This window comes from Lepidochelys kempii, chromosome 10, assembly GCF_965140265.1.
Source record: "Lepidochelys kempii isolate rLepKem1 chromosome 10, rLepKem1.hap2, whole genome shotgun sequence".
Lineage (NCBI taxonomy): Eukaryota > Metazoa > Chordata > Testudines > Cheloniidae > Lepidochelys > Lepidochelys kempii.
Window position 1 is genome coordinate 6,617,350 of NC_133265.1, and position 25,748 is coordinate 6,643,097.

Sequence of the window (25,748 nt, forward strand, 5' to 3'; positions counted from 1 at the left end):
CTCAGAGACTGAAGAAAGGATTTTTTCCCCAAATGCTTTCTAACTATCAGGTAAAAAGAGAAGGAGTACTTGTGGCATCTTAGAGACTAACCAATTTATTTAAATAAACTGGTTAGTTTCTAAGGTGCCACAAGTCCTCCTTTTCTTTTTGCGAATACAGACTAACATGGCTGTTACTCTGAAACCTAGCTATCAGGTGTATCTCTCAGGTCTCTCACTTTACCTTGCAGTGAAAATTTAACACTGAAGTTCATAGACTTAGGTGGCCTGATTCCAAATTACTCCATTCCTGTACTTGGGACATGGATGAAGGCAGGGGGGCAACGGTAACTTTAAACCAGTTTTGTAATCTGGGGCCGTGTAGGGATCTATCCAGCCATCAGGGTAAATTAGAGCAGCCTTAGGACTACTCTAAACTTCCAGTGTGCTTCCAATGACCCCCTTTGGGCCCAAAGAAGCAGAAAATAATCAGTGCAATGCACTCCTGCCACACCCCAACCTCCCCTGCCCCCCAAAGAGGGGTGGGAAGCAAGGCTGGCATAGAGATTTTACATCAGCAGACAGTCTGCATAGAGGGAGTTCTCTGGGGGCCTCTTTCACACCTTTTAAAGCCCCTTTGTTTTGCCAGAGAGATTTAAAGTGTTTTTTGTGTAACTGAGAGTCACACCCACTGATTTTATGTGCAGCAATTTAGTTTAGAGAATCGCTCAAAGCCCAGATGTTCACCCAAACCTCCCAGACCTGCATGTTTGAGCTGGAAATGATGGGTGAATGGGCTTCCTTGCAAGATTTTTGGTGTAGCCTGCTCCTGGGTGGCTCAAAAGTGACCACTTCAGCAGGGTGTGAAAATGAGAACCAGTGGCAAAAAAGAGAAGTGATCTAGAGCACTTCACTCTTAAAGAGAGCTTTTGTTTTGAGTTGTGTGTGAAAGTTTTTGATGGTTTTATTGCATACTAAGAGATCAAGCCAAGCCTACTGTAGTCAAAGGAGACAAACTGAATAAAAGCTAGGTCGGGATCCGAGGTAGTACCCACCCAGACAGTGTAGGAACTTTCAGTGGAGCACTTTCCAACTGCTTTTACATTCTATTAGTAGTTTTAAAACTGGTGTCCAGTTGCAGTAGAATCCACTTCCTTCAGCCACCTGATAAATTGCAAGTGTGCCTTATTAGGACGACAGCCAGGGGACAGATCGGGAATCATTGATATTCATTTTAGTGACTTTAAACAGAGGTTTGTCTATTCCTGAAAGGTCTGTTTGAAGTGCACACCTGGTGCTGGCTACAGGCCTAGTTACTGTAACTAGCAGATGCAAACTGGTGTTTATCAATTTCCCACTGCGTGGTATAGAATCATAGACTATCAGGGTTGGAAGGGACCTCAGGAGGTCATCTAGTCCAACTCCCTGCTCAAAGCAGAACCAATCCCCAGTTAAATCATCCCAGCCAGGGCTTTGTCAAGCTTGACCTTAAAAACTTCTAAGGAAGGAGATTCTACCACCTCCCTAGGTAATGCATTCCAGTGTTCCAACACCCTCCTAGTGAAAAAGTTTTTCCTAATATCCAACCTAAACCTCCCGCACTGCAACTTAAGACCATTACTCCTTGTCCTGTCCTCTTCTACCACTGAGAATAGTCTAGAACCATCCTCTCTGGAACCACCTCTCAGGTAGTTGAAAGCAGCTATCAAATCCCCCCTCATTCTTCTCTTCTGCAGACTAAACAATCCCAGTTCCCTCAGCCTCTACTAATAAGTCATGTGTTCCAGACCCCTAATCATTTTTGTTGCCCTTCGCTGGACTCTCTCCAATTTTTCCACATCCTTCTTGTAGTGTGGGGCCCAAAACTGGACACAGTACTCCAGATGAGGCCTCACCAATGTCGAATAGAGGGGAACGATCACGTCCCTCGATCTGCTCGCTATGCCCCTACTTATACATCCCAAAATGCCATTGGCCTTCTTGGCAACAAGGGCACACTGTTGACTCATATCCAGCTTCTCGTCCACTGTCACCCCTAGGTCCTTTTCCGCAGAACTGCTGCCTAGCCATTCGGTCCCTAGTCTGTAGTGGTGCATTGGATTTTTCCGTCCTAAGTGCAGGACCCTGCACTTATCCTTGTTGAACCTCATCAGATTTCTTTTGGCCCAATCCTCCAATTTGTCTAGGTCCCTCTGTATCCTATCCCTACCTGCCACCGTATCTACCACTCCTCCTAGTTTAGTATCATCCGCAAATTTGCTGAGAGTGCAATCCACACCATCCTCCAGATCATTAATGAAGATATTGAACAAAACCGGCCCCAGGACCGACCCTTGGGGCACTCCACTTGATACCAGCTGCCATCTAGACATGGAGCCATTGATCACTACCCGTTGAGCCCGACAATCTAGCCAACTTTCCACCCACCTCATAGTCCATTCATCCAGCCCATACTTCTTTAACTTGCTGACAAGAATACTGTGGGAGACCATGTCAAAAGCTTTGCTAAAGTCAAGAAACAATACATCCACTGCTTTCCCTTCATCCACAGAACCAGTAATCTCATCATAGAAGGCGATTAGATTCTGGTCCTTGCTTCTGCTAAGCACCACATCCCAGATATTCTGTGATGTGGCTGCTTAATGCATCCAGGTTAGTTTTCAGAACTGCTTTAGTGTAGTGCTAAATTTTAAAGCTATCCCTCGAATTTAAATTTAATTCCTAGAGGCAAACTTTAAGGTAAAGTTAGGATTGTAAAGATTTATTAAATGCCTCAACAAAAAAAAGTTATTAAAAACAACAGCAGCATTCCAAAAATGCTAAATTAAGGCTAAAGGGCCAATTTCATACCTGCTGTAATATTAGTTAAGTTAATTGAGGTATACCAGGAATAACTCCAGCCAAAGGTGTGGAAAAATCAAATATCTGAAATTCTTGAAGTTCCAAATTAAACTTCCCAAATAGCCTTAACTCTGTCCTTTGCTGTATCACCAATCCCTTGGAACAGATTTATACCCCCACTTACCTCTGTCAGACAGACAGATTTACTCCGGGCTGAGTCCTTGGCAGAACTTTCAGATATTCAAAATGACTGGGTGCAAATCAGGCCACGTGTTAAACTGCAGACTTCTCACTTGTCAAAGGCACCAGTATGCTTGGAGAACAAATGAATAAGCAACACTTTCAGTTTGTAGGCTGAGCCGATTTTGTGTTCGCTTTGCACCAAAGTGTTAGATATTGAGTGTATGTGGGGACACATCCGTGTTCTTTATGAGAATGTTGATGTGAGTTACACTCAGCTATTCAAATGATTGTGGAAAGTGAACATACGGGGGCATAAGCCAAAGTGAATGCATTGTTAAATCTGGGCAAGCACTCTAAGAAATGGGTGCAAATCTGTCATCCAGTTCTCCTATGCAATCATGATCACAGCTTCGTAATGACCCTCTGCACAGTGCCTTCCTGTGACTCCATGATAACGGGGACCACCACAATGTTGCCACACTTCTCTTTCCATCTGCATGTTCCAAAGAAGAGGATTCCACTATATTGTCACTTATCAGATTGTCATTGCAAAACATGACCTTGTCCTCCCACATTTGTGCTAGCATAAAAATACCAATTAGAATCCTTGGGTTCATTTGCTGAAAGGTGTGCTGTCATCAAAGCGGAGATATTTTAAAAATAGAAATCCCATACCGGTTTCTGTCTTGTACCTTTAGAGTATTGAAAGTACCAGATGTTTAAAATCTCAGGCCAGGTCCTTGGCTAGTATAAATCAGCATAGCTCAATGGGACGACAACGGATTTACATCAGCTGAGAATCTGGCTTCATGTTTGTTGCATTTCACTCGATTTGGAAACCGAAATCAGTGTGCAGTTAAAACGATGCTAAAATATGATTTCTAAGGCCCTGATTCTGCCAACCTTATTCTCGTGAGTAACCCACTGACATCAGTGGGACCACTTGCATGAGTAAAGGCTACTCTCACGCATCAGGCGCCGCCCCCAAAGCGAGCAAGCTTGACTATTGTTTCTAGTCCGTTTCACTTTCACTCCCTGGTTGCGTCATGGACAATCTCAGTGCCTATGTCCTTAAGGTGCCTGTGGAATGTTTAAAATAAAAATGCTTTCTGCTGAAATTTTAAAATATTGGATGGAAACATTTCTGGGTATTTGCTTTTCTCAGGCCTCCCTCCTTCCCGCTCCATTTTTTAATTTGTGTATTACTTTAAAAAAAAAAAGTCTTTCTGGTACCAAAAGCTGGTTCACAGTCTTGCTCTTGATGCATTGTGGTGTCTGAACAGGAGTAGTGAGAGAAATGTGACACATTTACAAGCGCGTCCCTGTAGTCAGCTCAAAGGCTATAAATTGTAATTACAACCAAGCTAACTAGCCAGAGCCCCATTTAAGAAAAAAAAAGCCTGACATGTTTACCACTCCTGGTTATAAAAGACCAACGAAACTGACTAAATTTAACATCTTTCTCAGGCCAGGAGGGAAACGTGTGTGAAATGGCAACAGGACATGAAAAAGAAAATGTTCCTTTTTTTTATAATGTAAATGCAGCCCAAACTACCTGAATGTTATTCCCCAGCTCTTTTCTGTAAATGTTTGTGGGAGGAGAAAAGCCAAGCTGTCAAGAAAATACACCGGGATAGTACAAGGAGGTATCACAGGAGTAGTGAGAAAGGAATATCAGGAAAATCTTCTTGACTGTGAGCTGTGTGGGGCTGCAGAATAATCTCCCAAGTGAAGGGCTTAAGGATCGGAACAATTTACCAAGGGTCACGGTCTGTCTCCGTCACTGACGAGTTTTAAATCAAGACGAGATGTTTTTCTAAAGGGAACTATTTTGGGGGAAGTTCTAAAGGGAACGATTTGAGGGGAAGTTCTCTGGCCTGTGTTATACAGGAGGTTGGATGAGTTGATCAGTGGACCCTTCTGGTCTTGGAATCTCTGACGCGGCGTTGTACTGTAAAGAGCCGTTTTGCACTGACATGGAGATTTATAGGTTCCCCTTTGCCCCCTCCCCTGCCTCCAATTTCTGTTGGGTCTAATTCTGCAACCAGTAGTCATGGTGAGCGGCACTAACCAATGACTTCAGCAGGACTGCTTCAGTAAGTAGCTGCAGCTCAGCGTAATGCACCAGGGCAGGTGCTTTTAGAGGATGCCAGATCACTCACAGACACCAGGCAGTGACACGTTGGCCTTTCATTCATAAACCTTCCCCCTCCAGGAGGCACTGCTTCCCTCAGGTAAATCACGGCATCAGCTAGGCAGCTTCCTCTAGTGCTGCAACAATCCCGTGCTGCGGTAGCCTTCTGCTAATCCTGCAGAGCATGAGGGTGCCCACTGTATCGCTTAATCCTGAGATAGCCAGGGCACATACTGTCCAGCTAACTGATCCACCTCAGCAGCTAGGAACAGCCCCTTTTTAGCCTGCGCGCACACTTGTAAGGCCTAGGAGATGAGACACCTCTGTTCTGACTTCTTTTTCTCTTTCTTCCTTAGCATGATGGAATATTCTCTGGATGGGCACAACGTAAGCTTATCTGCCATCCGAACTGTCCGGGTACTCAGGCCTCTACGAGCCATTAACAGGGTCCCAAGTAAGTAAAAATCCTTCTTTTCCCAGAGCAATGAACACAAATGTGAATGTGATTCAGAACATGCCTGGGGAAAGTGGCACAGCACTGGGGAGCTAAGCAGGTGTGGCTCCTACTGACTTCCATGCAAATTTGATCCCTCGTGGGTGCTTTGTTTATCCCATTGTCCCAGGGTGTCTGGCCCCTTAAGAGGAGGTGGGCCTCAGTCCGACTGTGACACGCTTAACTCACTCACGGAGAATGAAGATCATGTGACTGGTGGGTCACGTGACCAAACCAGACCTCTTATAAAGGAGAGGCCTCGAGAATGAGCAGCTGATAACAGTCCAGCTAGAAGGCTCGGGCAGGGCAGAAGCCAAGAAAGCTGTAGCTGGCATGAGGAAGCAGCTGCAGAAGGCAAGACTGGCTCCTGCAGGGAATAATAGGATTGTTTGCATTATAACTCAGCCCTGGGAAGGGGCATTGGGGGCTCCTGCCTCAAGGGGAGAGAGATTGAACTGAACTCTGGAAAGGAAGACTGAGGACTCATTGGGGACGTCTGCACTGCGATAATAGACCCGTGGCAGGCTGCAGCTGGCCCAAGTCAACTGACTCAGGCTCGCGGGACTTGGGCTCCGGGGCTCTAAAATTGCAGTGAAGACATTCAGGGTCATCCTGGAGCCTGTGCTCTGAGACCCGGCAAGTGGGGAAGATCCCAAAGCCATATGGCTGGCCTGGTGCCCAGGCCACTTGCCCCGGGCTGTGTTTGGTCAAGGCCCCTCAGTGATGATGGAAGTGTGTGTCAGTGAGATCCTTGCCCCGCTGGTCACTGGGAGGGGCTGTGTCCCCGGCTTTGGGGCTCTGTGATGGGTGAGGAGCTCTGACCGGAGATGGCGCTGTGGAGACAACGAATTGCTTGGCTCCCCTTTGAACTGGCCACAGTGCTACAGCCATGAAACCCCATTGGAGTGAATATGGCGTTGCACTGGTGACGCGTGAATTAGACACGTTTTCTTTAAAGGGAAGATTATCACAGCTGTATTCTGCCCTTCTGAAGGTATGTGGTGATTTTTAGGGCTCTGAGGGGGACACACTGTGGCCCCAGATAACTAGAGTTTTCGGGTAACTGGCTGTATAATGTATTTATATGATCGTAGCAAAGAACCCTCTCAGAATTGCACCCCATGAGGCTGGGGGCTGAACTAACACAGGAAGAGCCAGTCCCTGCTCTGGAGAGCTGAAGTGAATCTACATGTAGACACCAAAGGCTCTGTAGGTGCCACTTGCATCCCATGCTGCAGAGACCACAGAAGCTGCCGAGTCGTGCAGCTATGAAGGTGTCCCAAGGATCTGGGTCACTCGCCGACATAGCGGTTTTCTGCCTTATCACTTGTCACCTCTGCCCGCCCCCTTCTGGGGGGTGGCAAAGACTCTGGCCCCACCCACCCAGTGGCCATCCATGGCAGTCAAGCAATGTGGTTGCGACTCAATATGCTCAGTAAATCCCCCAGGGTCTGAACAAGGAGTGGGGGGCGGAGGGGTTCTTCCTTGTCTGACTGACAGCTAGGCTGAGGCCTCTCAGGGAGGGCAAGTAAAACTGATATTCCAAAGAGTGGGAGAAGCAAAGACCTAGACTCTCCTGGGCAGCATACGTAGATTGTAAACCTTGCGAAAATCTAGTCCCCTGCTTCCCTCGGGCAAGTCATATTTTTATGGGTGAGAAAAATATCATTAGTTTTAGCATTATCGTCAAACCTGGTGAAGGGAAGGGGTGTAGATTTTGTACCTGGGCTGGTAAATGTTCGTATCTTGATTTTAGTAAAGTTTTGGACGCAGTCCCCCATGACATCCTCATAAGCAAAGGTGGGAAATGTGATCTAGAGAAATTACTGTAAGGTGGGTGCACAACTGGTTGAAAGACTGTACTCAGAGAGTAGTTATCAATGATTAGCTGTTGAGATGGGAGGGCTTATCTAATGGGGTTTGCAGGGGTCAGTCCTGGGTCCGGTACGATTCAGTATTTTCATTAATGACTTCAATAATGAAGTGGAGAGCACGCTTATAAAATTTGTGGATGACACCACGCTGGGAGAGTTTGCAAGCCCTTTAGAGGACAAGATTGGAATTCAAAATGACCTTGACAAATTAGAAAATGGGTCTGAAATCAACAAGATGAAATTCAGTAAAGACAAGTGCAAAGTACAACTACAAAATGGGGAATAACTAGCTAGGTTGTAGTATCACTGAAAAGGATCTGGAGGTTACGAGTGGATCACAACTTGAATATGAGCCAACAATGTAATACAGTTGCAAAAAAGGCTAATATCATTCTGGAGTGTATTAATGGGAGTGTCGTACATAAGAGACGGGAGATAATTGTGCCACTCCATTCAGCACTGGTGAGGCCACAGCTGGAGTCCTGTGTCCAGTTCTGGGCACCGCGCTTTAGGAAAGAGGTGGACAAATTGGAGAGAGCCCAGAGAAGAGCAACTAAAATGATAGAAGGTTTAGAAAACCTGACCTATGAGGAAAGGTTAAAAAAAGGGGGCATGTTTAGTCTGGAGAAAAGACAGGGGGGAGGGGAGGTTGGGAGGGACCTGATAAGTCTTCAAATATGTTAAGGGCTATTATAGAGAGGGCTTTGATCAATTGTTCTCCCTGCCCATGAAGGTAGGAGAAATAGTAATGGGCTGATCTACAGAAAGGGAGATTTAGATAAGGTAGTAGGAAAAAGTTTCTGATTAAAAGAGTAGTTCGGCTTCCAAGGAAGGTTGTGGCATCCCCATCACTGGAGGTTTTTAAGAACAGGCTGGGCAAACACCTCTCTGGGGTGGTCTAGGTTTACTTGGTCCTGCCTCAGCACAGGGGGCTGGACTTAGTGAATTCTCAAGGTCCTTTCCAGCCTGATATCTCTATGATTCTATGGATATTTTGCAAGGCTGTTTTAAACACTTTGGGACAGGGAAACTCGTCTCCATTTCTGTCTATAAAGTTCCCAGCACACTGATATCTCAAGGCAAATAAAATGTTCCTTTCAGGGGGAAAAATCAAGGCTAAGAAGATCCCGATTTTCTAGATAGGCTCATTGCTCCTCTCAGATGTCTTGCCATTTCTTTGTGCTCAGGATTAGTGGCACAACAGACTGTGCTTCTGGTGAAACACCAAAGAGCGTTCATTGCAAGGTGGAACAAAATTGAGTTCACCCCCTGTAGAAAGTTCAAGTGGTCCCTAAGCCCATTTTCAAGTGGATTCAGCTGTTTATCTCTAAATTCAATTTAAAAATCGAGCCAACCAGTTGAAATTGTTTCTGGGTTGCTACCATCCCTCTTCTGAGTGATCCTTCACTGATATGCTAATTCTATATCACTTTCATCACTCTTTAACTGAAATCCTCTCTTTTTGGAGAGGCAGTGTAATTGTTTGCAAATCCTCAGGTTCCCTCCAGAAATTGCTTTTCCTGCTCCTGTTTAAAAATGCATTTGAATTATATGGCATTATCATTGAGCATCCCACTTAGATTAATTGCCCATAATGTCGGCACAGCTACAGACAGCAAAACAAACTCCCACTAAATTGTTCTGATTCCAATACCTTACATGAACAGGCAAGAAAACAGATGATGTTTGACTGCAGGAATACTCTTTGAAGTTTTTCTCGGCTCTTGCAGTTTTTAGACTTTCTTTTTTTAAAAAAAATTCCGTGATGACATTTTTTCAAGTCAGAAAAAACTTTGGAGGGTACACACAAGGACTGAAGGGATCTCAGAGGCTTTGGATTCAGAATTTAATTTTTTATCACGATTTCTCATCAGGCCAGAAATATCCCAGGGAGTAGCCTTTCTCATGGGTTTTTGGCTCCGTTGTTTCTAGTCCCGGCTGGGAGTGGGAAAAGTGCAGAGTGGAACAAAAATATGAGCTAGTTGGTAAGGGAGCTCTCTGAACTTCTTCAAACCACAAGAAAGATTCAGGTTTTGAGGGTAAAGGTTCAAATTGGTTCTTATTTTTTCTGCATCCATTCAGCCACCCCCTAGCTGCCTTTTGAATTAGAGGGTGTTTTAGGCTGTAATTCGGGAGAGCGTTTAAACCTGTGCCTAATTTAACTTGAAGTCAATGGAATTTAAGCACATGCTTAAGTGCTTGGTTGAATTGGGGCCTTAAGGACAATCATTTCATTCTAAGAGCTTGTCTGCACCACAGAGCCTCTGCCAGTACAGCTATGCCAACATAATTATGCGGAGACGTAGCATATTCTGGCATAGCTACACCACTTCCCCAAACAGCATTAGCTATGCCAGCAAAAGCACTCTTCTGTCGATATAGTTGTGTATGCATGGGAGGGGTTATCTGGCATCGTTCTATCAGCCGGGGGGAGATGATTTTTTTGCAGTCCTAGCTAACATAGCTATGTTGGCACAACTTTGTATTGTAGACTAAACCTAAGTAAATGGGTCTGAACCAACACCCTGTCTCTAAATGCCTCCACACCTTTGGGGAAATTTTGATCCGGGTCCAAACTTTATGGTTCTGCTTTATGAGTTTGCTATTGAGGCTTTGAAGTGGGATTTTTTGGGCACTTGGTGCCATAATCCCTGTTTTGCTTTTTCTTCAGAAGAGGGGTAATAATGAAAAAAATGACTATGAGATTAAATTCAAAGAGCTAAACCCATGTTTTGAGTTGCTTGGCCTGATGAGCCCCTGGGACAGGCTCATAGTGTTAATAGCATCTTGAATTAGTGCCAAAGTAGGATTAGTATTCTTAGAAGGATCTCAATTCCTGGAGGGTAGATAAGCACAGACTGTTTCTTGTTTATAAGGCACTAACTCTGTCCACTTTTGACTTTGGTATTTTTAGTGCTCCAGCCTGATGTCTGATACGATCCAGGATCTGCCCTGAATGGATCGTGATAACCCACCATTTTTATTTTTTCAGAGCAACTGACGACCAGTATAATAATGCTGACTTATGTTTGTACAGTCAGGCAGCTTTGATCCAGGGGGATTCCAAAGCTTAACACAGAGGGAAATTCACCCCCTGCTGAAACCCTGAATAAGACGACTCATCCCATAAACCAGTATAACAATTGGCACTAATCAGCCATAGAGACTAAGCCACTCTCCAGCCATAGAATGGAACTGAGCTGCGAGAGAGAAAGGGGTGGAGAAGGTGGGAAGGGAACCTTGCACTGCGACTGCCCATTCCTGCGCTGTGATTGATGAGGGTCATTGCACAACTTTCCTGGACATAATTCAACCCGCGAAACCCCCTTCCCTTGCCTCCCTGAGATGCAGCATGTCGGCTTGGCCTCATTTGGAGTGTGTTAAAATCAGCCTTGCCAAATTGCCATATATTGGGGGTGTGTAGGAAGGAGTAAAATATCTACCTGCCCATCACAAAAAGAGACTTCCCCTGAGTGAGTGGCTTGGGATAGACTTTCGCAAAGCTGATCTAAATAGAGTAGTGTAGGAATAGCGGTTCTTAGACTTCCCCCTACTGGGACCCAGGGCTGGATTCGGTCAGCCTGGAACATACCAGGATACAGGATTCCCCATGCCCACACCCCATACTGTCCCCCCATCCAGTGATGAGCTGCCAGAAGCTGAAGAACCGGTTCCTTCAGTCGCTTCGTATCTTCAGCGGCACGTCCTTCAGTTGCTCCGGGACTTGCCATCGAAGGCTCGGAGTGCCGCCGGGTGAGTAAAAATTCAGAGGGGAGCCTCCCCAGCCGAGAGCTCAGGCAGGACGGACAGGACAGACCTGCGGGTAGCATGTGGCCCGCAAGCCGGAGTTTGCCCAACCCTTTAACAACCGGTTCTAAACCGACTTCAAAATTTAACAACTGGTTTGCGCGAACCGGCGCCAGCTCGCCACTGGCCCCATCCATCCATTAAGGGATGGGGAATATGTTCCCTTCGAGAGAGGTGGGGCAGTAACATGGTTCCCCCCCACTCTCAGGGACACATGGTGCTTGGACCCTTCCCTTGGGGCAGCAGGCTCACATCCCCTGCACAGAGGCAGGAGAGCTGTCAGGGGCACCCCCATATTTAACCAGCAGCTGGAATGCATCTGTTTGAGTGAGTGGACCAGGCCTGCGGTACCTGTCTTCTGGCGCACACACAGCCCTCCGTTGGAATAGTGCTAGCCATAGCTTCTAAGTGGCGTTAACACCCCCTTGAGATGTATGGTGCAGTTCTCCCCCTCACAGCTGTTGTTTCAGGCTCTCTTCAGATTCAGGCAGAGGTTACTGTGCCAGTTGCAATGGGGTAACATTTTTCAAGCTTCTCTTCACAATCATGAGGGGTAGAGACTTACTTTAAAAAAAAAAACCTGGATTCTAACAGTCACATGATTTTTGGTTGGCGTCAGAAATCCAATGGAATCAAAGACAACGTGACTCAAAGCCCACTGACCTCAAAGGGAGTCTTGCTACTGACTTCAGTGGGCTTTGGATCAGGCCCCAAAGGAATAAATTGAGAAGAGAAGGAAGAGACGGAGAAGGGGGCGTCATGGGTCAGTTCAGGAAGGGCCGTCAATGCATGAAGGCAGCGTGGAATGAAGTGCACAGATGTTTGTGAGGGAAGGTGGATGGCTGAATGGGAGAGGATGAGGGACAATGAGAAAAGAGACCAGCATATAAAAGTGTGGAAGGGCACAGCTGTGATGGTCCTTGATGACCAGGACAAAAAGCTTGATGTTGATGAGCCAGCAAGGAAAGAGCCAGTGGAGGAATCCAATGCAGGGAGAGGTGACCTGGTGAAAATGGTGGGGCCAGAAAATGGTCTTGGCAGCTGGTGTTTCAAGAGAGACTGGTGGAAGCCGAATTGGGTATTGAGGGCTAATTGCATTGAGAGCTCAGCTTTGGAAGAACAATCATCTAAGCAGATTTTAACTGCAGTTACTGCATAGTAGATAGAACTGTCCTCTAATTCCTTCCAACAGGGAACCAAAAGCCTCCAAAGACGAGATCTGTCAAAAATAGCACAGCAATTTATCCACACGACAACCTTGCACTTTGCCTGGCCCCATCCAATTCTATTACCCCTTCGCTTTCATGTGCAATAAATTCATCCACAAGATATTTTTTCAAAGAAAAGAAAGAAAGGCGGAACCCAGCCAATAAAAACATCATCTGCATTAGAAATTATTCCTTGGAAATGACTGGGAAAAAAGATAATTCCACGATTTATGTTTTTGGCACGGGCTGTAAGGTTTTTAATAGTGGTCACTGTTTTCAAGCTCATTTCATTGCTGGGTTGTTGTTATTTTTTTAAAAATATGTGATTTAAAATGGGCCACCACATGTAATGAAACTGAAAAGAAATCATGAGGCTTGTTTTCAGCCTATCTGATGCTAATCATCTTTTCCCATGGCACACTTGGCATTTTACTAAGAGGGTCCAGCTTGCATAGATAGCTAACAGATGGGATCAATCTCTAGGGCGGTGCCACTAAACAACCAAGTTGTCTGGCAGAGGAAGATAGATTTTACCTTCTTTCTCCCAAAAATGGTTAAGATGGGGGAAGGAGAATAGGATAAGAGCAAAAATTCTTCCTAGCACTGGGAATTACATGAGCCCTTTGCTTTTCCAAAGATAGATTTGTTAGTCAAGTCCGAAGGGCAGTACTATTGAATGTGTTCCTTGGGGGTTAGAATTACAGAGTGCATTGGGAATGAATGCTATGAAATAAAAACTCATTGTGCACTCAAGTTAGTCTCCTATTGTATTTTAAATATATATATATTGGTTGTGACATTGCAGCTCCTCAAGCTTGCGCTTTTTAGTGACTTTAGGGAAGCAACACGTTGAATAGTTAATGCACACGACTGGGAGTTGAGGAAGACCGAGTTTTACTCTTAGCTCTTTCACTGACTTGTTCGGTGACTTTTGAAGAGTTTTTTATGCTGTCTGTCCATCAGTTTCTCCATTTGTATAGGGGGTAACATCTACGTCACAAGACACTGTGAGACTAGTTATTACTACTGAGGTTTATCTTACTGGTAAGGATTCTGTCTTCCTGATCCTGCCACTTTGCACCACTCGGACAGGGTAAAGTGATGGACTCTGGCCCTAACCGGTATAGGTTCCCCTACAGTTCCCTTGCCACAGTGAAGTTCTCAGGTGGTGTAAAGTAGCATAGCCATCTGCTATGCTAACCGCCCCCCTACATCCTGCTATGGGGGTGGGAGGGCTTGCGTTGGGGGTGGTGTGGAGCATGTCTGCACTAGGCTAACTCACAGCTGATATAAGATCCCACAAGGACCAGAACCAGTCTATGTATGTTGTTGTAGCCTCCAGCCTCTTGTAATTTATGCCAAAAGGCCTGGGATGGTGCAAATGCAGTTGGGGAATTAGGGAGGTGTATCTTGCCCCGCTACTCATCCTCCTCCCCCAGCATCAAGCTTATCTCTGTATGGGAGAAGAGCTGAGCTATTGCTTGTAGCTGATGATCTCACAGTGCTTTGAGATCCTTGGATGGAATGTGCATAAACCAGCGCAGCCCCATTGACGTCAATGCAGCTATATTGACTTCCACAAGCTGAGGGTCTGGTCCGGTTAGGCCAAAAAAGTGGCACTGCCTGGGCAACTGAGCCAAATCCTGATGTTCTTAGCCCATACACGGACAAAACTCCCTCTGAAGTCAAAGGACATCGAGCTGCAGCCCTGTGTAATTAAGAACTACTCGGTGATGCATTAGACATGACTTGGGAGTTGGCTGGAAGAAGGAGCAACCTGAAAATTAAGAGCGTAAGAGAGAAAATACATCAGAATTTAAATGCCATTCTCTATCCAAATGGGATAACTAATGGAAGGTAACATCTTGCAGGGGCGGGGAAATTAAGGGAGAAATAGCTCTACACAGAGAGTACTTTGCAGAGCAGCCTCTTAACGGGATAAAATGCCCCTGAAGACTGCACTGTCGCCAGCATTATCTGTCAGACAGACTGATTTGCACCGTGCGTGATGTTTTCCATCGGAATGTTCAGTTCCTAAAGCTCTTTCCTTTTTTGGAACTTAGCATTGTTGGGGTTTTTTTAGTTCTCCTTTTCTTGCTCTCAAAGCTACAATTATCAGCTGCTCAAATTATGGTTGGTTGATTTTGGAAAACTCATTTAACCTTTATTGAACCACTAATTTGCATGTCATTATTCCTCAGGATGGGTTTTTTTCTTGCTTTAACTTAAACTTGGAAGTCACCCTGACCTCTAACTACAAAGCACAGAGCGAAGGCAGAGTTTGACCCTTCATTTATGAGTATCTCTGGTTTGTTGGGTAGGCCCCATCCATAAGTCCTTGACCAGTACAGTTAGGCTTGGAAGACTGTTTTTTAATGGTGAATGTCAATCAGCGTCGATATCACTATGCATACACAAGCAGATGTATTCCCATCCAGAATAATGGAAATTTCCAGATAGGCAATGTAAGGAAAATGCTGCTTGAAAACTTCTTAGAGTTGATTTAAGGACACGTAATTTGTGCATTTTGACAAGTGATATTGACAATTTGTGTTGTAACAGTTATAAAGCTTTACCTTTTTTTAATCTCAACATCTACTGTCATTGAATAATTATTGTCTAACCCACACCCCCACCCCATAATTTCCCGCAACTGCGAAAATTTAAATGGATAAAAATCAGGAAGACATGTTTCAAAATAAACAGCGATATTATCAGTCGAAATTATTTAAAAAAACTTAAAATCTAATTCTGCCAAGCCTAAGAATATTAGACAGACAAGGTGGGTGAGGTAATTTCTTTGATTGGACCAACTTCTGTTGGTGAGAGAGACAAGCTTTTGAGCTTACACTGAGCTCTTCTTCAGGGCTGTAGAAGCTCAAAAACGAGTCTCTTTCGGAAGCTGGTCCAATAAAAGATATTACATTTTCTCCACCTTTTCTCTCTAATATCTTGAGACTCACATGGTTACAACAAGGTTGCAAAGCCTACGTATAGTCAAGGAAACCATGCTAGCAACGGTCATTTTTAAACATGGTTCCTTCCACGGGGCCAAGAAAGACAAACCCCTTAATGGTACTAGTTTGCCATGGCTTGTTTAGGGGACAGGCCCAATGTTATTAGGGAAGCTTTGTGCATCAATGTGTAAATGAACCATCGTCACACGCATATGCTTAGCATGGGACTTTCAGACAGCACCAAGCTCTATGCACTAGGAGAACTAGGCCTTGTAGAAGTAGATATTATGACTGAGGTTTCTTTCCTTCTCCCTACTGGGCTGCTGCATCGTTTCCACAGAGCAGAGTCTTTCCCCTAATTGATTCTGCTCCAGTTTTCAGTCTCTGGCTCACCATCTTCCTCTGCAATATTTCTGTGGCAGTGGGAGGACTAAACAGCAGGAGGAGAAAAGCTAGCTTGCTACATTTTCACTTCCACTAGCTGAAGCTACGGTAGCATGAGACACCGTCATGGTGTTCAGAGGGTTTCTCTGCTGTCTGGCGTTCCAGCACAGCTGACGTGACATTTCCACTGCCTTGCGGTTGTCGATTGGTTTGCATGGATGCCGGCTCACTGTCTGGCCCTATTTCATCAGGTGAGGAATCAACAATATTATTAAGAGGTAGCAGTTTTACAATTGTCCATGTTCTTTGCAGAATTCTAAGCTGCATCCAAGTAGGGATGGGTGCCGTCACTCGCCCCACCAAAATGAAGCCACCTCTAGGGTGGGACACATCAGCCACTAAAATGACACCAGCAATATCATACAACCATTTAGTGCAGGAAAGGGGGAAGAACCTTGTATTCAGATTAGATTGCCAACTCTTCAGGGTGCAGTCTAGATCTTCATGCTACCTGTACTGTCAAGTGCCAAGCCCATTTCTGGATGTCATAAATATATAATTACTACTACCAATGATTCATTTCAAGAGAATTCATTTTCATTTTACCCATATTGGTATTTGGCCCCAATACCCCTAATTTTGTGAAAAACAGCACGAGTAGCCCAGAATTACCCCCTAGCTCCCTGATTTGGGTATTTGAGAATAACAGTTCTAACTAACTACCTTAGGAACTTCTATCCCGTCTCCCACCCCATTACCATAGCATCTGAGTGCATCACAGTCTTTATCCTCCCAACTCCCCTGTGAGGTCAGGCAGGTCTCTTCTCTGCATTTGACAGAAGGAGAACTGAGGCACAGCGAGGCTAAGGGCTTGTCCTCACTGCTGTGTTAGCTGTAGGTATAACTCAAGTACTCCCCCAACATGACTCCCATCTGCACCCAAAAGTCTTTAGCTCAAGTTCAGTGGTGCTTTAAACTCCAGCTAGCTGGCCTGACAGGATGTAGGTTGAAGGTATAGTGGCATTTGAGTTAGTGATGCAGTGGGGACTCAAACTACTCTGGGCTGCTCATATCACCAGCCTGTTGCCTCATTCGACCCAACTCGAGTTAACATTTGCAGCAAAGGCAAGCCCTAAGTGACTTGCCCTAGATCACACGGGAAGACTCGGATGAAATGGGGTCTCCTACTTCCAGGACTAGTGACCCGTGTCTGGGAGATCTTCCACAGGACTTTCCTATTGCCACTGCTACTAGAAAAGAATTATAGCCTAACTATGGCTAACCAGTAATAGGAAGTGTGGAGTATGCGTGGTGATAGGTTCTTTATGTTGTACAGCAGTCTGGTTAATCCCCTCTGTCTCCACGATTCACAGGCATGCTCTTAACATTCACCCGCTTTCTTCCTGTTCCCGTCCTTGTAAATTGCATTGAAATCGTGGTTTGCCCCTTGGAGGACTCTACGGATCTGTCCTTTACTTCTGGAACAATTAGTGCCTTTTGAAAATGCTCGATATGGAATCCCCACCCCCAAACCCTGACAGTTCAATACCAATCAGGGAAAGGGATTGCTGTGCTGTTTCCCTGAGGCAGCCAGACAATCAGTCAGGCATTGTGAAAGGACTGGCAGCCTGACAGCAGCGCAGTCTGACAGCACTTGAGAGCACTCCGGGAGAACGGTGGTGGGCATCATGGGCTTAAAGTGGTGTCAGCAAAGCTTCTGTATGTTGCAGGTAACGTTCACCCGTCTCGTTCATAGTTTGCACCATCTGGGACCTTCATGTTCCCGCCATTTTTCTCTCCTATCACCGAAATATAGCACAGAAACTAAAGTTTCCTCTGGCTGTGAAGAGCAGGTTTTGACACATCCACTGGCACCAGTAATGAAATCTTGGGCCCATTGTAAAGCACTGACTTAGTGTGTATATCAGAGTGATGTCGCCCTCTGGTGGCTGGTTCAGAAAGAGGATAAAAGACCTACTGCTACCGTCAGGTAGGAAGGTTCTTCTTTAGCTTCAGTGGCAGAGGCCTGTATTTTTTGGAGTGGAAGGGACAGATTTCTAGCCCTGCTCCCTATATGAGTGTGATTGTTGTCTGTAGGCCAAGGATTTGTTACACTCCAGCTGGGGCGCTGACAGGTTGTGGATATTATAAGAATGCTTCTGCCCAGATGAATTTTGGGTAGGAAAGGATTCCTCAGGGCATCGGGTGAGTTACTTGTTGGCACGTGTTGGTTTCCCAGAAGGTAGTTTTTGAATAGAAGACAATGCTGGCAGGTGGGCTGAAGAGTAGGGACGTTTCTTTAGAAAGTTTATTGAGCCCTTAGTCCATCAGAGAGAGACACAGCCTTTGGCCTCACGTCCTCCTGCCCTGCAGTTTGAATTCATTGAGTAACACTGAGTTCCTGAGTCAGGAGGGGGAACTCCCAGCATGTAAAATGCAGCTTCAGTGGAGATGAGCCTTGGCAGCCCAGAGTTTTAAAACTTTAAGTCTTGATTCACCCACACCCAGAGCATTCTGGGAAGCCACCTCGCAAGCATCCAATTCAGTGATTCACATGCAGTTCCGAGATGTAAAGTCTGTCTTTTATCCTAGTCTCCTCATTTCTGTTGACTTCACTGGCTCGTGCAGGGAGTGCCCCCTCCCCGCCCTATTGAGTCCCATGAGCAAAATCAAAGAGGGAAAAGGTTTGGAGGGAAGTTGTATGCAGGCAGCCAAGGAGGAAGAATCTCTCAGGGTGGGAGCCATCTGAAAAAGCAGCCAGAAGGAGAATCATTCAGTTCAAAATGTGAAATGAAAAGGCCGTGATTCTGGACTGGATCTGGGATGCCCCAGTTTTTCTGAGCTGCATTGTGCGCTCCTCCAATGGAGCGGAGAACACGGCCTGTGTAAACGCAAATGAGTGCACGTAAAGCAAGACAAACGGGAGAAAAAGAGGGTGCCAAGTTAATAAACATTCTGGGAGTGTCTCAGTGCTGACACATACCGAGTGTTCTGTTGTCTCCCCACTTTAACGCCACCCCAAGCACACAAAGGAAGTTTCATTAGTGCAGTGACAATGATAAACTTGACACCCGTCCCTGCAATCATGGGAGGTGCTGTTTTTTCTCTCCAAGCCTTACGAGGGTGATATTTCCCATAACATCCACCCTAGCACCAAGAACTGAAATGACACGAAACACCAGGGAAGTTCACGTTTTCACCAGATGTATCATAAGAGGCCTGACAAAGGTTGAGTCAGGAGGGTTCTCTTGAAGACTTCTTGTCTTTTGGGAGGGAGACTACTGAATTACTCCCCAAGTCTGAGCTGCAAATGAAAACAGGAAAAGTAACATTTAACAAAGGTGAGGCAAGAGGTTGTCCCAACGCCGTGTGATGGAGTTACATGCATTGCACAATAGTTGGTAAGGAGGTATGGTGCCTTTCATGCATAGGTCACAGGTTCAAATCAGTAGTGACCAGGAATGTATCCTGATGGCTGACCAGTAGCCTATATAAAGTGCGTTGATTCCTGCCCACATCATAGTGAATGAGGTGTCCACATCACAGAAAAACACCCCCACTAAGAGCCTAAGCAGCGAGGTCAAGATGGAGGAGACTCTGGATTATCAGCCCCTCTCTTATCCCTTGGAGAGGTTGCCTCCAACTAATGGCCAATACATATTGGTTAAAAGAAAAGGAGGATTTGTGGCACCTTAGAGACTAACCAATTTATGTGAGCATAAGCTTTTGTGAGCTACAGCTCATCCGATGAATTGAGTTGTAGCTCACGAAAGCTTATGCTCAAATAAATTGGTTAGTCTCTAAGGTGCCACAAGTCCTCCTTTTCTTTTTGCGAATACAGACTAACACGGCTGTTACTCTGAAACCTGCATATTGGTTGAGAATAGTGAGGGGGAACCCTGTATTGCTTGAGCCTGTTTGAAGGCTAAAGCGTCTCTGGAAAAGGTGCAGAGAGCATCTGCATTAAAACTCCCCTTCGTCTCCACGCCGGGCCCCATATTGTTAGGGGAGAAGGAAATTGTTGGCTTCTTGTGAAATTCTTTAATACGTTTTTTAAAATACATATTTTGCCAGCCTTTCCAGCTATCCGTAGTTTGTACAGAGCAGCAGCTCTGATGCCCTCTAATGCTAAAAGGACAAACCTATCAGCTGGGTTCCTGCAGGCTGCATGCAGTGTGGTTTTTCAGAAGAGCTGAGTAGATGACCCCCAGAGTCACTGGCCTCTTGGGGGGGCGGGGGGGAGAGAGCATTTCACAATGATAGTCTAGCTTGCAAAGTCATCAGTGTTTATGTACCATGCAGTGTGTTGTGGTATGGGAGGGGTGTCAATTTACCTCTGACTTCAGTGGCAACAGAGTAGGGTGACCAGATGTCCCGATTTTATAGGGACAGTCCCGATTTGGGGGGCTTTTTCTTATATATGAACCTATTACCCCCCACCCCCTGTCCTGATTTTTTACACTTGCTATCTCGTCACCCTACAACAGAGGTAGGACAATGCCGGGCACTTCTAAACATCCCACCTTTAACCTTGCTTTGTAGAACTACATGCTACATACAATTGAATCTTTTTGGCATGTGACGCTAAACCTTTTGCATTTTCATGGCCTTTGAATATTCAGCAGCAGCTTTAAGATGAACCCTACACATGAGCACCCCTCCAAACCTGGACTGGGGTGTACAGAATCTGGATCCACGTTTTGCATCTTTCCTCTACCTGCAGCAACTAGCCTAGGCTAACGGCTAAAACACTGGAATGGGAGCCAGAGACCAGGGATTCTGTTTCTGTCTCTGCCACCGACCAGTTGTGTGACTGGACAAGTCACTTCATCACTCTGTTTCCTCTCTCGCACTCTGTCATGTCTATTTAAATTGCAATCTCTTCAGCATGGGGAGAGTCTCTCTGTGTGTGTCTGTACAGCACCTAGCACGATGGGGCCCTAATCTGTAGGCCACCCTGTAATACAGATTGTAATACCTCTAATTGAAAAGTGAGAGATGAGCCAGAACTGGACTGCCTGATCCAGCCCTCCCAGCCCTTAGGGAAGTACTGATCTTTGACTTGCGTCCATCTTCCATTGAAAAGGGAAGATGGACCCAAGATAACTGCAGAAGATAACGTTGCTTCGTGTGCCACTGTACAGCTCATCACACTTAGAAGCTGCGAGCTTGCTTCTGAAGCTGTGAAAGTGATGAGAAAGCTTCTCCTAAATGTGTTGTTTCAGAGTAACAGCCGTGTTAGTCTGTATTCGCAAAAAGAAAAGGAGTACTTGTGGCACCTTAGAGACTAACCAATTTATTAGAGCATAAGCTTTCGTGAGCTCCAGCTTATAGCTCACGAAAGCTCACGAAAGCTTATGCTCACGAAAGCTTATGCTCTAATAAATTGGTTAGTCTCTAAGGTGCCACAAGTCCTCCTTTTCTTTTTCCTAAATGTGTGGAGCTCATCATAACACCTGTGTCTATCTGTGTCCTGCTCGAAGGGCTCACATAACCTGTTTTCTCCTTCTCCCCACAGGTATGCGAATACTCGTTACCCTGCTGTTAGATACTCTGCCTATGTTAGGCAACGTCCTTCTCTTGTGCTTCTTTGTCTTTTTCATCTTTGGGATTGTCGGCGTGCAGCTCTGGGCAGGGCTGCTCAGAAACAGATGTTTCCTAGACAGCAACTTTGCAATGTAAGTACAGCAGAAAACTCACTGTCTTGTCTTTTCTCTCTCCCACTCCAGCTATCGGGGAAACGTTTCTATGTATCTAGCTAGCAGGGTTAGCATAAGTTGTGGGTTCCATACAAATATCTCCTCCTTCACACTGCCCCAGGCAGGAAAAGGAAGGTTGCCCCATTAGGAATAGGTGTGGCCAGCAGAACTGAATTGAACTGGTCCATTTGTTGAGTTCTCCTCCCAGGATTTAGCCCAACGTGTGTCTTCCTCAGCTGCTGTAAACTGGCGTTGTCACTGAAGTCAACTAGAGCAGGGCAACATTTTTTCAACAAATAGATTTTTCTTTTCCCCATTGAAAATGCATTTTTCATTGCTCTGAAACTATTTGCAAAACTTGGGTTGAATTCAACCAATAGTTTTGCCGAGGAGCAAAATGTTGGGGTTTTTTGGTGGTTGTTGTGTTGTTGTTTTTTTTTTTCAAAAAAACCCTCAACGTTTTGTTTTGACCATTTGTAAATGTCTCATTTTGACTCTTATGGTTCACAATGGCGTTTCGAATTCAAATTTGGCCATTTAAAAAAAAAGAAGGTGGAAGAGACCCCAAAATAGCCACATAGAAGTGAAAAAGTCAAAACAAAATTCGTAGAGCTGTCTGAAACCTTTCAGTTGACTCAAAATGAATAAAAAACCCATTCAATTTCTGTCTGAGTTGACACAAAATATTTTGATCCATTAGCAGTGACTTTTGGTTGAGTTTTTTTTATTTTGATGAAAAAATTGGTTCTGGTTCAAATCAAACTGGAGTTTTGCCCTTGATTTTTCAGATTGGTCCCAAACAATGTCAATATGAGCGCTATCAATAGCAGCATTGCTAACTTCAAGCACTGAAAAATCAAGAGATTGGCCTAAAATCATGAGATTTAAAATAATAAGTATACATTTGGGATTTTTCTTTTTTTAATATTTGCCTTCTGGTTTCTGCACCTTTAGAGTTCACGTTTCCAAGCTTTTTTTTTTTTTACAACCACAGGAGACAGGCTCTTACATTTTATTTTAATGAAAGCTGAGCTTCATCACTCCAGGAGCTGAGGATTTAAGATAAACATCAAATCTTGTGAGACTCCAGAGTTGGCAACACTGCAACAGCAAATGCAGAAATGTCAGGGTGTGTGTGTGTGTGTGTGTGTTCCGAAACATGTGTTGCAGCCGTTTATTCCTGGTGGGAAGTGCTGGTTACCCTGCTAGGCTGTCTGACTCTGAATCACATAGGGCCGTTTCCCCTTTAAAGCGTGTGATGACGATGTGTGCTCTGTTTCTTTAAAACTCCGTCAGGAATCCAGCCAGGAGGGGCTGGACCCAGAAAGATCTAGGTAGCAGTGAAGCAGGGGGAGAGAGGCATAGTAGTTTGAAGGATAAAACTATTCTCCTTTTTCTTTCATCTAGCTCATTGTTCAGTGCTAGATGAAAGCTACTCCTGAGATCCTTCACCTTTGTCACATGACAATGTCATCTATAGCATTGCAGGTTCCTTCCGCCGCTCTGGTTCCCCAAGTTCCTTTCCTGATCGGTGCAACTAAACTTTAGCCTGAAGCGTCTAGGGTGCTTGTTCGATGTCCTGATTGCTTCTAGGATGCTAACATTTGTTCTGGTGGGTTGTCTTCACGAATACCCCAAACACAAATTAAAGAAACCCCGTCAATTCCTTAACGTGACAATTGCAGGTATCATTCCCAATATGTGACACATTCCTCCTCGACTCCTGCCAGGAGTTGTGCTGCTCGTAGGGCGTTTTCCCTAGATGGGCAATAAGGCCTCGGTTTTGTCCTGTGTCCTGGATGACACAATAATTTCCGTCGTCTGAATGAACCCATTCTTTGGACAGATACGTTGACTACGAAACACAAAGTAGTAAACTCCACTAATTTTTAGCCCTCTCTCCCCCAGAATGAGTAAACCCTTGTGCTCCATGAGGAAAGAGGGGGGGAGGGGAAATGCCGATTGTTGGGAGAGGGCCTCCCAAAACAAACCTCTGCGTTGCCCAAAAACACGAAAGCTGGAGGTGATTCCAATCAGGCCTCCATCACGTATTATCGTATTTTACTGAAGGGCTCAGGAGATGCTTTAATGAGCATGCTCGCGCACCCCCTGATGAGGATCTGCTCAGGCACTGATCGCATTCAGTGTAGTTTTTGGAGAATGCCCTGGTGGAACCCTATGAATAGACCAAAATCAGACCCTGCTCTCTTGACAGAGAGAGTGCAAAAGCTCTCTGGAAAATGAACATTTTCTGCGCTGTACCAGTAGGTCTGTTATAGGATGTGTTTGCAAATACACATTTCACGCGCTGTAAAAAGTGGGCGCCGTGCACTGTAGTTCAAGGAGGATGAGGCTGGCAGCCAGCAGCCTGAGCGCTCTCATCTCAGTTTTGGCATTGACAGTGTAGATTTGGGGTAGGTCACTTAGCTGTTCTGTGCCTCCCTTTGCCGGTCTGTAAAATGAGGATAATGTTCTGCAAAGCTCCCTTACAGGCACGCAGTTCGTCGGTGCTTGTACGATGCTATGAACATGTAGAGTGTCATTTTAGAGGGCAGTAGAGAGAGCAGGGGCACCGGAACAGCTATGCCCTTCCACTTTTTCTGGCCATACGGGCGAGCGACGGGAGTAGCTGGGGGAGAGGTGTGAGCAGGGGGTGGGAGGAAAGAGGCAGCGTGGGAGCAAGGTCTTGCCACCCCTTGTGACTAAGAAGCCCTGGAGAATCTTAGGGTGGAAGAGGCCAGTCTGACACTAGGCTCAGTCACAGAATGGCAGTGGAGAGAAACACATCTGCAGACCCTTTAACAAAGGGAAGAGAGCTGGATGTTGGGGGATCAGATCTTCCTGGGCGGATCGAAATCTCTCACTGTAAATGGACTGAACTTTGATCTAAGGCTTTTTTCCCCCTCTTGGTGCAGCAACAGGTCAGGGGGAAAAGCGAGAGCTTGAATGCCATCGAAATCCATGTTGTCTTAGAGCTGGGATAGCTGGTGTTTTAATGCAAGTAGCTGTCTCCTATTCAAAGGAGGAAAACACTGATGAGAAACCAGGAAGGCCTAGAAAGCAGGGGAAAACCTGGCTGGGCTGGGGAAGACACATCGAGAGAACTGTTAGGAAAAAGTAAAAAATCGGGGAGTGGGGAATAGAGAGTTGGAACCCCTAGGAGAACAAAACTGCGTTGCTAAGACGAGTAAATGGAGTAGCAGCGATTATAAAGGGAGCTCGGGATATATAAGTGCCATATCTGAGAGCCAGGATCTCCCCCCGACACTCAGGTCACTGTCACTGCTCCTCTTGTAAGTGGTGCATATCTTGAAATAGGGCTCTACAAATGCAGTTGCTTGTTTCCAAAGCTATTCAGCATATCAACGGGAAAACTCCAAGCCTCTAGAACTAGGCCGGAACCAACCTCCCTGAAGTGTGGGTTTGTTCCGGATCTGGATTTGAATCTGAGCGTTATGGATTGAGCCCATATTCATTTCATGTATGTCCTAACACCCGCCTTACCAGTCACACCAACCGGGATCCAGACTGAATACATGAAGATTTCTGGAAACTCCCAGATGACTATGAACTGTGGTTTGGATTCATAACGAAAATCCTGTAGAACAATCTCACTTCCGAGAACGCTAAAGATCGACGTTAACCACCCAGGAGCGAGGAAGTGCCTGAGTTCAGCCTGCATGTGCAGCTTTAACTCTGTCCCCTGATGTGTATGGATTATGACATCCCTCCCTCCCCCCCCATTACTTCATCATATCCTATTTGTGACGACGTAGTATTTGCAGCATGTGTTGCATCTTATCCAGTGTGCAGAGACCGTCCCTCAGTTCTGATGCAGGAGTCCTGAGGCCGATCTCACTCTGATTCGTAACTGCCTTGTTGCGTGATCTAGGACAAGTCACTTTACGTCTCTGGGCCTCTGTTTATTATGTAAAACAGTCCCTGCAATATTTATTCAACTGGCCAGCGATGCTGAGAGACATGATGCTATGAAGCACTTTTAGAACCTCAGATAAAAACTTCTATGCACGTTCAGATCTCTCTGTAGCTATCCGCTGCCCTCTGAGTCCAAGATGTCACTTTCCCCCTCCTACGTCTTATTGCTCTGATACCGCTGACCCAGAGTTCTCTAGCCAGTGCCAATCAAAGACCGCGCAGCGTACTTCGGGACTTTCCATCAGTCATAAGT

The 25,748-nt window shown here is 45.5% G+C and overlaps 1 protein-coding gene across 4 annotated transcripts in view; it reads left to right on the top strand.

Annotated features, from left to right (window-relative positions):
* Nucleotides 1-25,748, top strand: part of CACNA1H (calcium voltage-gated channel subunit alpha1 H) — a 478,577-nt gene that overhangs the window by 279,118 nt on the left and 173,711 nt on the right. For 3 of the 4 annotated variants that reach the window (XM_073361774.1, XM_073361777.1, XM_073361776.1), the window contains 2 exons: nt 5,494-5,591; nt 21,379-21,538. In XM_073361774.1, coding sequence (XP_073217875.1) covers nt 5,494-5,591; nt 21,379-21,538 — 258 coding nt within the window. Of the gene's footprint in view, nt 1-5,493; nt 5,592-21,378; nt 21,539-25,748 lie in introns of those variants that run through there. The other variant, XM_073361778.1, reaches the window with a different exon arrangement.